General features: G+C 35.0%; 1 protein-coding gene across 1 annotated transcript; it reads left to right on the top strand.

Moving 5' to 3' along the window:
- Positions 1–869: 869 nt before the first annotated feature.
- LOC124446883 lies at positions 870–5924 on the top strand. The gene is made up of 8 exons (XM_046997765.1): positions 870–1003; positions 2363–2515; positions 2622–2850; positions 3202–3494; positions 4007–4467; positions 4663–5095; positions 5336–5557; positions 5651–5924. Exons 1-8 carry the CDS (start codon positions 922–924, stop codon positions 5692–5694), a joined length of 1917 nt encoding a protein of 638 aa, XP_046853721.1. The 5' UTR covers positions 870–921; the 3' UTR covers positions 5695–5924.
- Positions 5925–14135: the final 8211 nt, after the last annotated feature.

Genomic DNA, 14135 nt, shown 5'->3' with positions numbered 1-14135 from the left:
AAATTCTTGTCAATGAATCGGTAAATTTACCATTTAATGTTGAACTGTTGAAATGAAGCAAGTATTTTGTATCCATGGTGAGTTAAAACACCGCCATTAATCTATAGTGACCACATGACGTATATTGTATAATATAGAGATAATCTTTTTACTGCTAGCAAATTCTTTTGACCACAAGAGATATACCGGAAGAGGTTTTAACTGTCGAACTTTAATCTCGAAACGCTAAAGGGTAAACCTTAATAGCTTAAACAACAAGATCTAATTTTATATGAAGTACACAGATGACTTGCCTTGTATACGTTTTGCTGGCAGCCAAATTTGGTCATCTCTGGTTACAAAAATTCGCTGTAAACATTTTGCCTCTTTTATAGTTATCGAGTTCCTTTCCTCTACTTATATAACGAACGGATCTTTTAAAGTATTTCATGACATTAGTATATTGCTTTTTTATGGCTTGCAAATGCTGTAGTATCGACCAAATTTACAAAGTAGCAACACCTTGCTAACAGAAACAATTTTCTATTTTCTTTAAGAGTTCGGGTTATCGAGCTCTAATTGCTTAAGTTGTGTTTGTCTGTTGCCATAGGTGTCGAGAGCTATCATTTCTGGCGAGGCAGTAAATATTTTCTACCACTCACAATGAAGGTGCTGCTATATTTTCGTCCGACAAACGCTTAAAATTTGCCCAACTTTTCAATCTTCACGCCTATGTCTGTTGCAGTGCTATTCTCAGGAAAAGAATGTAGATAAGTCCAAAAACAGCTGGTGTGCAGCTTGTCTGCATGATTATACTTTATCCACAATGATTGGTTTGAAAGATGGACAATAGAGCAGGCTTCCTATTAGCATAAATGTGTCAAGCTTGCGACAGTATGAAAACGTATTTCAAACTAAGTGCTTGATGTTTGATGCTTGATCATGGCGTTAGTTTCACAGTTCCTTGTTGTTAAGTTTCTTCTGTTATGCAACTTGTTCTTTAATGTTGAAGGAAATGTCGAAGGTACAAATCAAATATGTATGAGAATGAATGTTATCAGTGTAGCTTTGCTGCAGTTCTTTAGTGGAAAATAGTGGAAAATAGTTATATAGTGGGAAATAGTTTAACATATATGATAATAGGGACGCGAACAGCACGATCTTATTTCTTTGTTAACCTTATCGATAGCTATAGCATTTGTTGAATTCATTGTGTTTTACGTACATATTAATTATTACCAAATCGAAGGAAAGAGGTTCTCTTAGACACTGCGACAAAATATTGAAGTTTTATTGTAGAAGGCGTCTCTACGCTAAATAATGAGTGTATTGGATGCAAGGGAAGAGGGGGATTGGTACTAGGGGGGAAAGCTAATGGGTTATATTATTAAGTATGAGTATGATCCTGATCTACTCAGTTTCCAACCAATCATGCTTTTTGTGATGATTAGTTGTTGATATCAATTTATGATATTGATTAGACAAGTGTAAGGAGAAGAAAGTGTTGCAGGCTCAGTCACTACGTGAATGTGGCTTCTCGAAGAGTTTGGTATTTAATTTGTAGGAAGGACATTGATACTCTCATAAAGTTTTTTTTGTTATTATATCCTTGTTGCTTGCGCTTCTACTTCCTTCAACGCATGTTCGAAAAAGCCATATTTTATTTGGTGAGATTTAAGTTGTCTTAGCAATGTTTCTTTAATCTATGTACTCTATTGGAAAAGCTCATTCGGTTCAACATTTTAGAAGTGAAAATCCGTTCGGCATGGCGAACGCGTTTCTATCGTAGATAAAATAGTAATTTTTATGCTCATCACAAAGAAAAAATCGGTAACTGTCTTGAAATAAAATTTAATGTTAAATTTGGTTTGTTTGTAAAAGGGGGACTTTGTCGTTCTGCCATTCTCAAAAATCGTGCGCGCTTCATTTAATCATTTACAAAAATAGAACAATAAGGATTACGCGTACAAAATAATCCTTGATATCAAGCCCTTGTATTTGTATCCACTATGATTTTTCATCTCTAGTTTTAAACTCAAGCGAAAAGTTGTTTTGGCCATTTGGGTTATTTCTGTATATATTGCATGCAAAGTTTGTTGCAAATCGCAAATATGTACACAGCTGCTTCGAAAGACTTGATTAATTCTTCGGATACTGACATCAAAGAACAGTCAGTTATAACAGTTATCAGTGATAAATGTCATTCGTTCAATTTGCATTAAAATAAACTCTATGGTTTTGTCACTTATTTAGTTTTTGCAAGGATCCTTTTTTGGTGATTTGGTATATTTTATTGCTTCAAAAAACTGTTTGTGAAACTAAAATGACCGAAAGATTTTAGCGCTTGTAATTTGCAACACTTTCTGCTTTTTACTTTCCTCAGAAAATTTCAAAGCTATTGGTTTCTCTTCGAATGAATACGATGATTATAAAAAAATGGAGACACCTGAAACAAATGAAGACACATTCCGCCGCAATTACATGCATGAAGCAAAGATCAGCAAATCGCGCAATCTGAGACAAAAAGAAGTTCAAGGTACACTTGTCGTAGAATCTTTGTGAAAAGTGTATGGAGCGATGTCCATAAAAAAGATGTGTAGCTATGTTTATTGCATGAGAAGAAAAAATATTTTTCTTTACAGATCCTTCAAAAGTAGATTTTGCTATTCTTGTTGATGAATACTCGAAGAAAGGACGGCAAAGCTTTGACTTTCGCAAACGTATCATCAAGGAGCTTTTGGGCTACTTGCCAATCTTTCCCAACAGGGTACGAGTTGCTGCTGTGTCTGTTTCATCGAAAGTTACTTTGGAATTTGATTTCAAGGAATCGATAAACAAAGAGTGTGCTTTGAAACGCATCGATAAAATCAGGTAAATTCAGTGGTAGAGCCAAGAATAGCCGCTTTCACTTTGTGTTTCTTCAAGCCAAGGGAAACCTTCAATAGCCATTTGTTTCCCCATGCAGTTAAGCTGCGTAGATTATAGCTACTGGCTAGAAGCTTTATTTACGGAAGAGTTGATTCATAATTTGAAATTTTGCATATATAAGAATTTGGGATCTGTTTGAAATTTAAATCGCATCCAAGCATTATTTTCTGCAATCCTGAATCTGCTAAAAGTTGACTGTACAAACACATTTAATTCTGAATCTAGTGGGTGAAATCTACAGTGTAGGAATCAAGATTTGATGAGCAGGACTTCTTACGCAAACTAATCTTTTAGATACAGAGAAGGATTAAAGACCTTGTTAAGCGATGGACTCAATTATGTCGTAGAAAACGTGATCTTCAACTCGGACAGAAATGCTCGATCAAATGCCATGAAAATAATTGCTATTTTCTCTGAACGCGTGCCTGATGTTGAAGAGAAAAGACGCTGGAAAAACATTTTGCATCAATTGAATGTGGAGCTCATTTTTATCAAACTGCGTAAAATTCCGGCTCAATTTCAAACATTAAGATTGCCTAGTGAGCTACGTAACACTTTTAAAAGAATTGGATCTTTGTTAGGAACAGGTAAAGAGACAAAATTTTTATAGTGCTGAACTATATTGGAAAGGATTGTGTACAGACTTAATAGCGCTGGATTTTCATTTGAATCATACAAATAGGCACACATGCAGTAAATCTCGATTTTGAGTTTACAAGACGAACATCTGTTTTGAAATATGCTTCTCCATCCAATACGTAATCCTTTTCCAATCAACAATTTAGAGAAAGTTTAATAAAGATTTTGAAAAAAATAAGTTTGACGAAATGATGATTTTATATTTGTCTCTTGTTAACATAACTCGAATCTTGAGTTTATAACATCATGTTTTTGGATTATGTTTTCTATTATATACTATGTTTTGCTATTAAATATGTTTCATGCACTTTTTTTAAACATTGTCAGAAAGCCCTCCAAAAAATATTGAACGATGACATTTGTTTATCAATCAGAACTTCTGACATTTTTTTTCAATTTTTGTCCATGTATACAATATTGAATCATTCAGAATGCATCCAATATCATTCTGTATTTTCAGAAATTCCATTGAACTGTAAGTCTGGAAAAATCGTTTATGATCAATGTAAAAGACGCTGTAAATGTGTGCACGGTAAACTTGTAGACTGTTGTCGAATTCGCAAACCGTTCACCGAAATGAGTGAAGAAGAAAGAAAGAGATACATTCAAGTCATAAAAACAGCTTCGACACATGATCATTTCATTGAACGCTACGAGGCATTGCTGACAACACACAAAACACTTTTTCGCACGGGCATACACCAACAAACATTCTTTTTACCATGGCATCGTTGGTTCATTTTACAATACGAAAACATGCTGCGCGAGATTGACTGCAGTGTAACTGTGCCATATTGGGAGTCGGCTGAAGAGGCTAATGATGCTTTGTCCAGCGATGTGTGGAACACTGCTGAGCATGGACTTGGTGGAAATGGCACTGGTTCTTCAGGTTGTGTTCGTGATGGTCCATTTAGAGCTGAGGTACTCATGGCAGTTTGTATATTTTTTGAAATTGGAAGACTATCTCATTTTTAGAATTGTCTTTGTTCTTCCACAATGTTCTGATGTAATCTATTTTGATTTTGACCCCAAGTTAAGTAAAGGTCATAGTAATGCAGTATTCAATGTTCATCAACTACCAGAGAACTTTTTTTTATAAATACTGTAATCTTAAAGGTTTGGTCAGTCATTGAAAGTGCTGGAGGCGGTTGCTTGACACGAAACTTCAACGGTCGTTATCCTGATTGTGTAGCCGTTATGCAGGCAATACTCGAGTTTTCAAATGCAAGTAAGTTTGAAGACTTTGAGTATTTCCTCCACCGGGAATTCCATGATGCTGTACATTGTGTCATTGGTGGACTTATGTGTACGGATAACTCTGCAGCTGCTCCGGAGTTTTTTTTGCATCACGGTTTTGTCGACAAACTGTGGTCCGACTGGCAACGACAGAGCAGGGAGCACACTGTACACGACCATTTTGTGTCTCAAAAAAGTCCAATGCCAGGAACGGACTTGTTGTCAAAGGATTTGCTTGATCTTCGCCATCAGCCGGAATGCGTATGTGTAAAGTATCGTGATCCTGACGACAGTGTGTATCGGACGTTGATGGGTACGTGTTTTTGCATTAGCTTTCGAAATAGCTTTGTCTTCTTTTAATACTTTGTTTTTTATCATTCTTATTGGGTTATAGTTGTGTTTTCATGTGTCGGCTTTTAAGAATCAAATGTTCCTCTCGCTAGTCAAACTCTAATTAACTTCTCACTTGATTTAAATAATAAAGTGATAAATTTCCTTTCTCACTTATCTCATTAAAATTTGTCAAGCGTTAAAGTAAATTTCCTCTCCATAGCTTTTTCCATGCAACAAATCGTGTCCATGCCAAGAGTGAAACTCCCACCCTATCCAGAGCACGCGAAGAAACTGTTTCGCATCTCCGAAAGAGATATGAAAAGAATGGACAGAGTACGATCGTTTTTGCAACCCATTCATGAACTACGTGAAAGCGATCTTACTGGACGGGATCGGATTCTTGGTTTTAAAAAAGAGGATCTCATGAGGGAATGGGAACGAGGTTGGACATAACAAGGATTACAATACAATTCATTTTTGAATATTTGCAACTTTTATTGCTTGAATAATAGTTCTTAAAACGTTTTTGTTTCAGGACTTCAAAAGCGACGTCTCCAACAATCAAGCGACGTGATTTAAAACTATTTCTACTAAGTCTTCTCTGTGTTTAGTAAAAGAACAACGTGCTTTTCAACAAAGAGGAAGACGAAAAATAACTTTTAAAGTGTATTTTAAATTTATCATTCATTTGTGGAAATTACGTATGTGGGAGTAAGAGAAAAAATGATGCTGGAATTATTGGAAATACCTTTGATCTAACAATGATGCATTTGATCCTCAATAAAATGTTGTTACTATAGTCTTCAAAACATAACGATTTATTTAGTCTTGTCTCGTCTCCTCTCACATCTTATTTCATCTTAGCAGCCATGCTGAAGGATTATATTAAAGTTCCAATGCTTAACAGAGTATGAAATGAAATTTTTGCTCAATTTGGGGGATTTTCCTGAAACATTGTTGATTGATGCAGACACGCTAGAATATCCGTCATTAAAATAACGTCAGGTGTTATGAGAAGTGGAAACTTAGCTACGGAATAGTGTTTCTTCAACATCATATTTTAATTTCTGTAAATGTTGATTCTTGCATAAATACAGCAATGAATCAAGCAAGAATTTTTATGGTATTTCACGCATTGTTGTTGAAAAAGACTATAATTCAAGCATTTTCATACATTTTCACACAAAGACTATAATTCACGCATTTTTACACCAAAGCCTATAGTTCACACATTTTCACGATAAAGACTATAGTGTATAAAATTTTACACCTAAGACTATAGTTCACACATTTTCACAACACAGACTATAGTTCATGAATTTTTACACCAAAGACTATAGTTCATGAATTTTTACACCAAATACTATAGTTCATGAATTTTCACGCAAAAGACAATATTTCATGAATTTTCAAGCAAAAGACAATATTTCATGAAATTTCACACCAAAGACTATAGTTCACACATTTCTACATCAAAGACTATAGTTCAAACATATTCACACCAAAGACTATAATTCACACATTTTCACATAAAAGACTATAGTCCACGAATTTTCTAGCAAAAGACTATAGTTCATGAAATTTTACACCAAAGATTATATATTTCACACATTTTTACACCAAAGACTTTAGCTCACACATTTTTACACCAAAGACTATAGTTCACAAATTTTCAAACCAAAGACTATAGTTCATGTATTTTCACACCAAAGAGTATAGTTTACACATTTTCACACCCAAGACTATAGTTCATGAAATTTCTAGCAAAAGACTATAGTTCATGAAATTTTACACCAAAGATTATATATTTCACACATTTTTACACCAAAGACTATAGTTCATGAAATTTCACACCAAAGACTTTAGCTCACACATTTTTACACCAAAGACTATAGTTCACAAATTTTCAAACCAAAGACTATAGTTCATGTATTTTCACACCAAAGAGTATAGTTTACACATTTTCACACCCAAGACTATAGTTCACAAATTTTCACACCAAAGACTACTGGTCATGAATTTCATAACAAAGACTATAGTTCACGAATTTTCACACTACATTTCACACATTTTCACAAAGACTATTTCATATTTCACATTTTCACACTATTCATATACACATTTTCACACACATATTTACACCAAAGACTATAGTTCACACATTTTTACATCAAAGACTATAGTTCATTTTCACACCAAAGACTATAGTTCGCACATTTTCACACCAAAAACTATATAGTCCATGCACTTCCACACCAAAACTATACTTTATGCATTTATACGCCAAAGACTTATACTTCATGCAATTTTACACCAAAGACTATAATTCACGAATTTTCATACATTTTTACAAAAAGACAATACTTCACGCATTTTCATACATTTTCACAAAAGACTATAATTCACTCATTTTCAAGCAAAGACTATAACTCACGAATTTTCACACATTTTCATGCAAAGATTATAATTCACCCTTTTTCACTTATTTTCAAACGTTTTTATAAAAAGACTATACGTTTTTCACACAATTTCAAGATACTTATATTCATTAAAGCGATTTCTGCATTGCTCTTAAAGTCATGTCATCAGTGAGCATCATAACAATAGTTGTCTTGACAATGTTACTGCCGAAGCAAAATTGAGGAGGATAACACTGACTTTGGACAAAATAATACTGCATTGACTTTATGCGAAAGCCGAATTCAATTTACTTTTACTATTCACTTTTAACTAACTGAAATAGCTAGTAAAGAAATCTTCAAGACCTCAACTTATTTGTCTTTTTGAGACGTTTTATTCAATTACCTCTCCCTTAGATATGTTGTAAATACATTCAAATCCAGCTTCGTTGCTTTTTTGTGTTTTCCGCATCCTTTTCGTCCAAAAACTTCTGCATATCGTTTTTAGGATTTATGGCAAATCTTGCCATTATTTGATTTCTTCAGAATATCAGAATACCAGGAGTTACTAGTAAGCATTTATTTCTTTGCAAGCAAGTTGACCGATCAAAATAGAAATTTGTTTATATAGTGAATGATAATGAGGGATTCACAGGATTAATGACATCGACTGGTCAGAGTACTTCATGTCAATTGTCATGGAATCTTATACTAAACAAAAACAAGACTCGTAACAAAAGGAAGAAAGGCCTGAACAAGAACATGTAAGAACAATAGTGAAAGAAAAAAGTGCATTTAACAGTGCATTTGGCAGGGAGGAAGGGGGTCACATCCTCTCACGACCCCCTTTCGCGATGTCCCTAAAACGATAGCAAACTAAGAGAGTGAAAACAAATGGAAATATACCATTAAAGAATGACTCCGACAATGTGGTTCTATTGTGTACCGTATGTTTCACAAGCAGGACAACATGTGAGGCAGCAATTGACAAGATTTTTGCCGTGTCTGGGAATGCATGACCATATTCAAAAGTTGCAACGATGAATAAAAATTGCAAAGCAATATGTAGCAAAAGGCTGCAAAATTCGTTGCAACCGGGTGGATTATCACACGAAATATATACCGATAGTGATAATTTGAAGGTTAGATGAATCAATGAAAAATGTTAAATGAACACGTAAGTATGCATGGTTTGACTACATAGTCCAAAGAGTTTCATCCGTCTTCAACATATGGTCAATCGTTAACGTTTTCAAAAAGTTGTACCTACCCGTGAATACTTAATATTGGTGCATGGATGCCTTAATTTTTGCAACAAGTAAAGTTACGTGTAAACGCACTCAACATTTTCTCTCAACAACGGTCAACAACGCTCAACACCTGTCAACACCACACAACAGAGCCTGCAATTGGTCTCAACATGTTGAGTCTAAAATGTTAAGCATGTTTGGTTAACATAATGAGTACATTTGCAAGTAGCTTAATTCTTGTTAATTACTTTAAATAATTGTCAAATGACATCGTTTACTTTAAACTACTAAGGTTAGCACAGCACGAGTTGCATGTGTTTGTTGCTAACAAAACATTCCGGTCCTCTTGCATTGATCTGTATTTACAAGAGACATTCCACATCACATATTGGCAAGATTTGCCAATCAAAGGATGCAAAATATAACACATGAGGCAGAAGTTATTCATCCACAGTGGTATCTATGGATGGGAATCTTGCGCAAGCAAGAGAGACTGATCGACGACTATGGGATATACGTCATAATAGTTCTATATACTAGGGCGTACGGTACGGGACAGCAAACATTGGGGGTGAGACACTTTCTTGCCGGACGAGAACGAAAATTGCCCGACATGAAATTCATTGACATAACAAAACACTATCATGCCCGGTATTGATTGGCTAGTGCATATTATTACGGTCAAAATAAACGCTGTGTATATATTGCTTGAGTACTTAATTTTTACTAACTGATATCGTACTTTACTTAGCTACTTGTAAATGTAAATAAAATATTTTGGCCATTTATAATAAGCTTAATGGTCACCGATTATTGCTCATTTTCAACTGGTGGGAAATTTTGCACAAGGTGGCTAAAAGAATGCATGTAAGAACGACACAATAGAAATAATTTTTAGAAAATACTGTTTAGCAATCTGGATGGTTAAAAAGTAGCAAAAAGTAAGCAGTGACGAAGGAAGAGGAAGTTAGGGCCGTGGCATCTAGATTTTCTAACAAGAAAAAAAACCTTATAATTGTGATCTTGTAAGTCTTGCTAGCATAATAGTCTACAATCATTACGTGTAAGAAGTATTAAACAATGGTGACATAGCTCATTATGTGACTATGAATTGATTAGTAATGCATCATACCAGTGAGATCAGTACGAATTTGTCAGCTGACAACCATAGTTGATTGTCTACTGTTTTGGCTGGAAAGGACCAAATATTTCCCAGCGTTTTGGTAGAAACTACCCAAAGCTACCCCTTAAGCTCAAAATTAAGGGTTCTCAGCCTTTTCAAGAATCTATCCTTAAATAATCTAGAAAATTGAAGGACAACTAAAAATCAATTCTGTACATTCTTAGAAAATAAAAATTTAACGAAGATTTTGCGTGTATGTATGTTTTTTATTAATATTTAGAAAAATTACTAGTTTGCATGCAGATTTATTTATATCATTACAAAAAAATGACGTGGTGAAAAATTGGTGAAGATATATCTATTGAGAATTTTTTGGTACGAAATAATGAAGATAAGTGGATCAAAAGTCAAAACATTCGTATTTGACCATCTTTCAGTATAGATGTCTTTTGAGTGAAATAATGTCAAAGAAATTTGTGTCCACATACGCATTTGTCAACAAAATTATACCCTAGAATTTATTTATTATATATATTATCAATATGCATCTTCTAAATACACTTCCTATGTTGACATCATTTATGTTATTGCAAAGAATAAGATAGAAACCCTTTCTATAAAAACACTTCTCCCTCAAGGCAATTTCAGATCACATTAAGAAACAACAGTGTGTTGGGAATCGAACCCAAAGACTAAATTTGTACCGCGGCTTCAAGATGACCTTAGCTACCATTATTGAACATTGGATTATTTAGATAGTTTAGAAAACTTGGGATTCATTTAACACATTTTAGTTCGATTTCAATATTTCAAGACTTAATCTTTGTAAAATTCCTGCAGCTCAAATTTGGTGCATTATGAGACAAAAACCATGTCGAAGTACAGATATGATGTTAAAACGAATACACGCTTCTAGAAAATATATTTTAGATAGAATCTATTTAAGAGCATAGCTGGTTTCGTCGTCCTATAACTTTACAATTTAACGTCACAAATCTATACCAAATATTAAGCTTTTTCATACTCTTGGTTCAAAATTAAAATGCCAAATGTCCCAACTTTGAGCTACCATACACACGAAAATCACATTTTCAAAATTAAATACTTGCAAAAGTGTTGAAAATCGTCTAAACTATTCTAAATGGCCAATTGCAAATATGATATTCTTTCATTAACGAGAACCCGAAAAGATAGCTGTTATTTTATCTGAAAGGTTTACCAAACTTAGAAAATTTTCAAATTGTATTTCTTTTGGTTTCATAGCTAGGTTGTTTAGCATAAGTAGTACAAGTTTAGCACCAATCCAAGGTCACTGTTTTTTTTAAACCTAACCGAAATAAAAATCCCTATATGGAAAAACCTGGAGAGTAGAAACCAAGACCGAACACAAAGAAACGAGAACTTGGAGAATACTGAACAGGAAAAAACCACTAGGGATTTTGGCCGAAGTTCCGCACCCCGGGGGACCCTTACGAACAATAAACTTTACATACCTTTGCAACGATGCACAAAGCCAAAAAACATCAAAAATTCTTGAGAAAAAACCTTCTAGTCCAGAATATATTTGCCTTTTTTCCAGGTAATTTTGGAAGAAATTCGCCATTTTTAACGTACACATACACCAAACCGAAGCCGTTACATTTCAGTTTCACCCCACGTGAACCGATCACCGAGCCGGACAATTTTCTATTTTGCTAGAGAAAATTGTGTAAATTTTGGGAATTTCTTGTAACGTGTGTTTTTTTTTTATCTAATCCACATCGCAGTCACTCGCACCTAGCGCCACCTAAGCGTTCCTATTTTGCACTGTTTAAGTCAGTGCTTTGCGCGCCCGGTGCCACTAAAGCCTAAAATTAGAGCAAATGCTTGCATCATGATATGGATTGGATTAAAGTACTTCAAGATATTTTGTAGAGCCAGACGAAATTAAATTTTTTTGAATATGAGTAGTTATATTCAAAAGAATATTTTTAACATTAATCACTTGAAGTAACACACGTTGAGTTTGGTTACCGAGGGACTGGGGATAGTCAACCAAACAACCGGGAGCGCGTTTGATTTAAATTATGTTTTAATGTGACAATCATCTCATAGATGACCTAATAGCAACGCGACTGGTGAACATGGAAACCTTCGTGTAACTATTAAGTAAAATACGTGATAACGTCTGCGGTTTGTCTTCATTGTAACAGTTGTAGAAAACAAGCAATGAACTTTCTTCAAAACTGTGTTTCTTTTTAGGTTAATATGAAGGCATTCCGCATACTTAGACCTGGTGTACTAATCGTTTATTTTTATGCTCGCTTGCGTTGTGGCTTGCAGCATTGAAATTCCCAGGAATGAAGTTATCTTTAAAAGAAAACAACATAACCATTTCCACATTTACAGTAATTGCCACGGCGCTCCTATACTGTAAATGTCATAACAAATTGAACACTTTTCATGTTTCAAGTTGTCTATTTGAAAATGACTGATAAGATTGGAAGTTTTCTTCCAGAGATTTTAAAAAAATTAGTCATTTCTGTTGATAGCAGAGTTATCCTCTAATTTGATAAAGGTATTAACTCTACGTTTATTGTCTGAGCGTAGCAACTACCCGCCGCAACTACAGCGCATGTCTAAGCTATCTAAACTTCCTACCTGCGCATGGCACCGGAATTCCGCCCTGGAAAGGAATGCCCCTTGAAGGAGGTAACCCATCATGCCCTTAACTTAACTTAACCTAGTGCATGTCGCACCTACGGGTGACCTCCAACTGGGGTGGGTTGAACTACTCATGCATTATAGGGGATCCATGCAGGAGTGCCTTAATAGTCACTGTAGAAAGCCGTTCATGAAATCGGCAAACTACAACGACTGCATGCTTCTACCGTACTAGGGGAGAGACTTTTTTATTTCCACCAAAACCACCATCTTCCCTTGATCTTCAATTGGTCTTGCTCGCTTGATCCAGTCTTCTAAGGTCTTCTTACAGATGCTATTTGCATCCTCTACGCTAAGGTACCATTTGTACCCACTAACCCCAAGTAGAAGTCAACTTTTACAGGTCAAACTTCACTTGCATTTCCGATTTAAGCTGCGTGTTTCTGTCTATCCTTCCGCGAGGCAACAAGCGCCGCGACCATGCGTGCTTCTTTAAGCAGTATATTCACACAGAGGTTTTTTGACTTCGAAAGTAAATCGTATTGAACAAACACAATTGCAAGTTGAAAGCAGTTTCATATCCTTTGAAACAATTACACACTCATCAATATACACATTTTACAAATAACTAATGCAACCCCGACACTCAAGCTATTCCATATTTGAGTCGAAAAACACTTTTATTACCTCTAAATCAAGACTATTTTTGAAAATGCACTTGAGAATTGCTTTAAAAATTATTAATTTGCATTCCAGCATTAAAAAATAGCCTTTTAGTGGAATATACTGCACACCAGTATTTTTTGTGGCGATTGCCCGAAATGTATAAGTGATTTGGCCTGTACACAGGCTTAACTAAGTAGAAAGGTATTTTTACTACACTCACGGTTTTCGACGAATCCCAGTTTGACGACACGGTACAATTAAAGACGAATCCCTCGCCAATCGTGTGGATTAAATGATCTGACGCTGAGCACGGACAGTCACATAGAAGCCCAAAATAGTTTTTTAAAAAATTCTAAACGTTGATGGTGAAACCATCGTATCCAATTCTCAGGCTACCTGGACAAACATCCCCGGTTTTATGTCGACGACGGCAAGCACAGAAACAAGATTGGCCATTTCTTACAACTGCGCTTGTCGCATACGGCATAAAATCGGAAATATCGTCAGTCAGTCGGAAAATTATGATTTTTAGGTTTTGTATTTTCATGCTAAACAAAATTCCATGTTTCATCTCGAGAAATTTTCAATACAATTTTTGTCGAAATGTGGGCGTTCGTGATTATTGACGTTGTTTATCCATTTGTGCCATTTATGGATGGTAGGAAACGACAGCATCGTATATTTCTTGGGTGAAACATTCCCAGAAAAATCGTTTTTGAACAGCCATAGTCCAATAAAACAACGATTTGTCAATGGACGCATGGGGACACAGCTGTTGGAAATATTGTTCAAGAGCTTTATTTAGTGTTCGCATTCGTAGCTTGTGATGTATAGACGTCTTGGAGGATAGAATTCAAAGCTTTTAACTTCATTAGAGAATATATACAGTACATCTTGATTGTTGTTCATTGTTTCTATATGAGAAAAACAAAGTTAAAG

Source organism: Xenia sp. Carnegie-2017, unplaced genomic scaffold (genome assembly GCF_021976095.1).
Source record: "Xenia sp. Carnegie-2017 unplaced genomic scaffold, XeniaSp_v1 HiC_scaffold_22, whole genome shotgun sequence".
Classification (NCBI taxonomy): domain Eukaryota; kingdom Metazoa; phylum Cnidaria; class Anthozoa; order Malacalcyonacea; family Xeniidae; genus Xenia; species Xenia sp. Carnegie-2017.
This window is presented reverse-complemented; position numbering and strand designations above follow the sequence as displayed.

Bases quoted from the DNA above. Each gene is read 5' to 3' on its own strand.
- LOC124446883 (XM_046997765.1), top strand. From the start codon at position 922: ATGGCGTTAGTTTCACAGTTCCTTGTTGTTAAGTTTCTTCTGTTATGC. The intron at 1,004-2,362 runs GTACAAATCAAA...TACTTTCCTCAG, and splicing joins TGTTGAAGGAAATGTCGAAG to AAAATTTCAAAGCTATTGGT. The intron at 5,558-5,650 runs GTTGGACATAAC...TTTTTGTTTCAG, and splicing joins CATGAGGGAATGGGAACGAG to GACTTCAAAAGCGACGTCTC.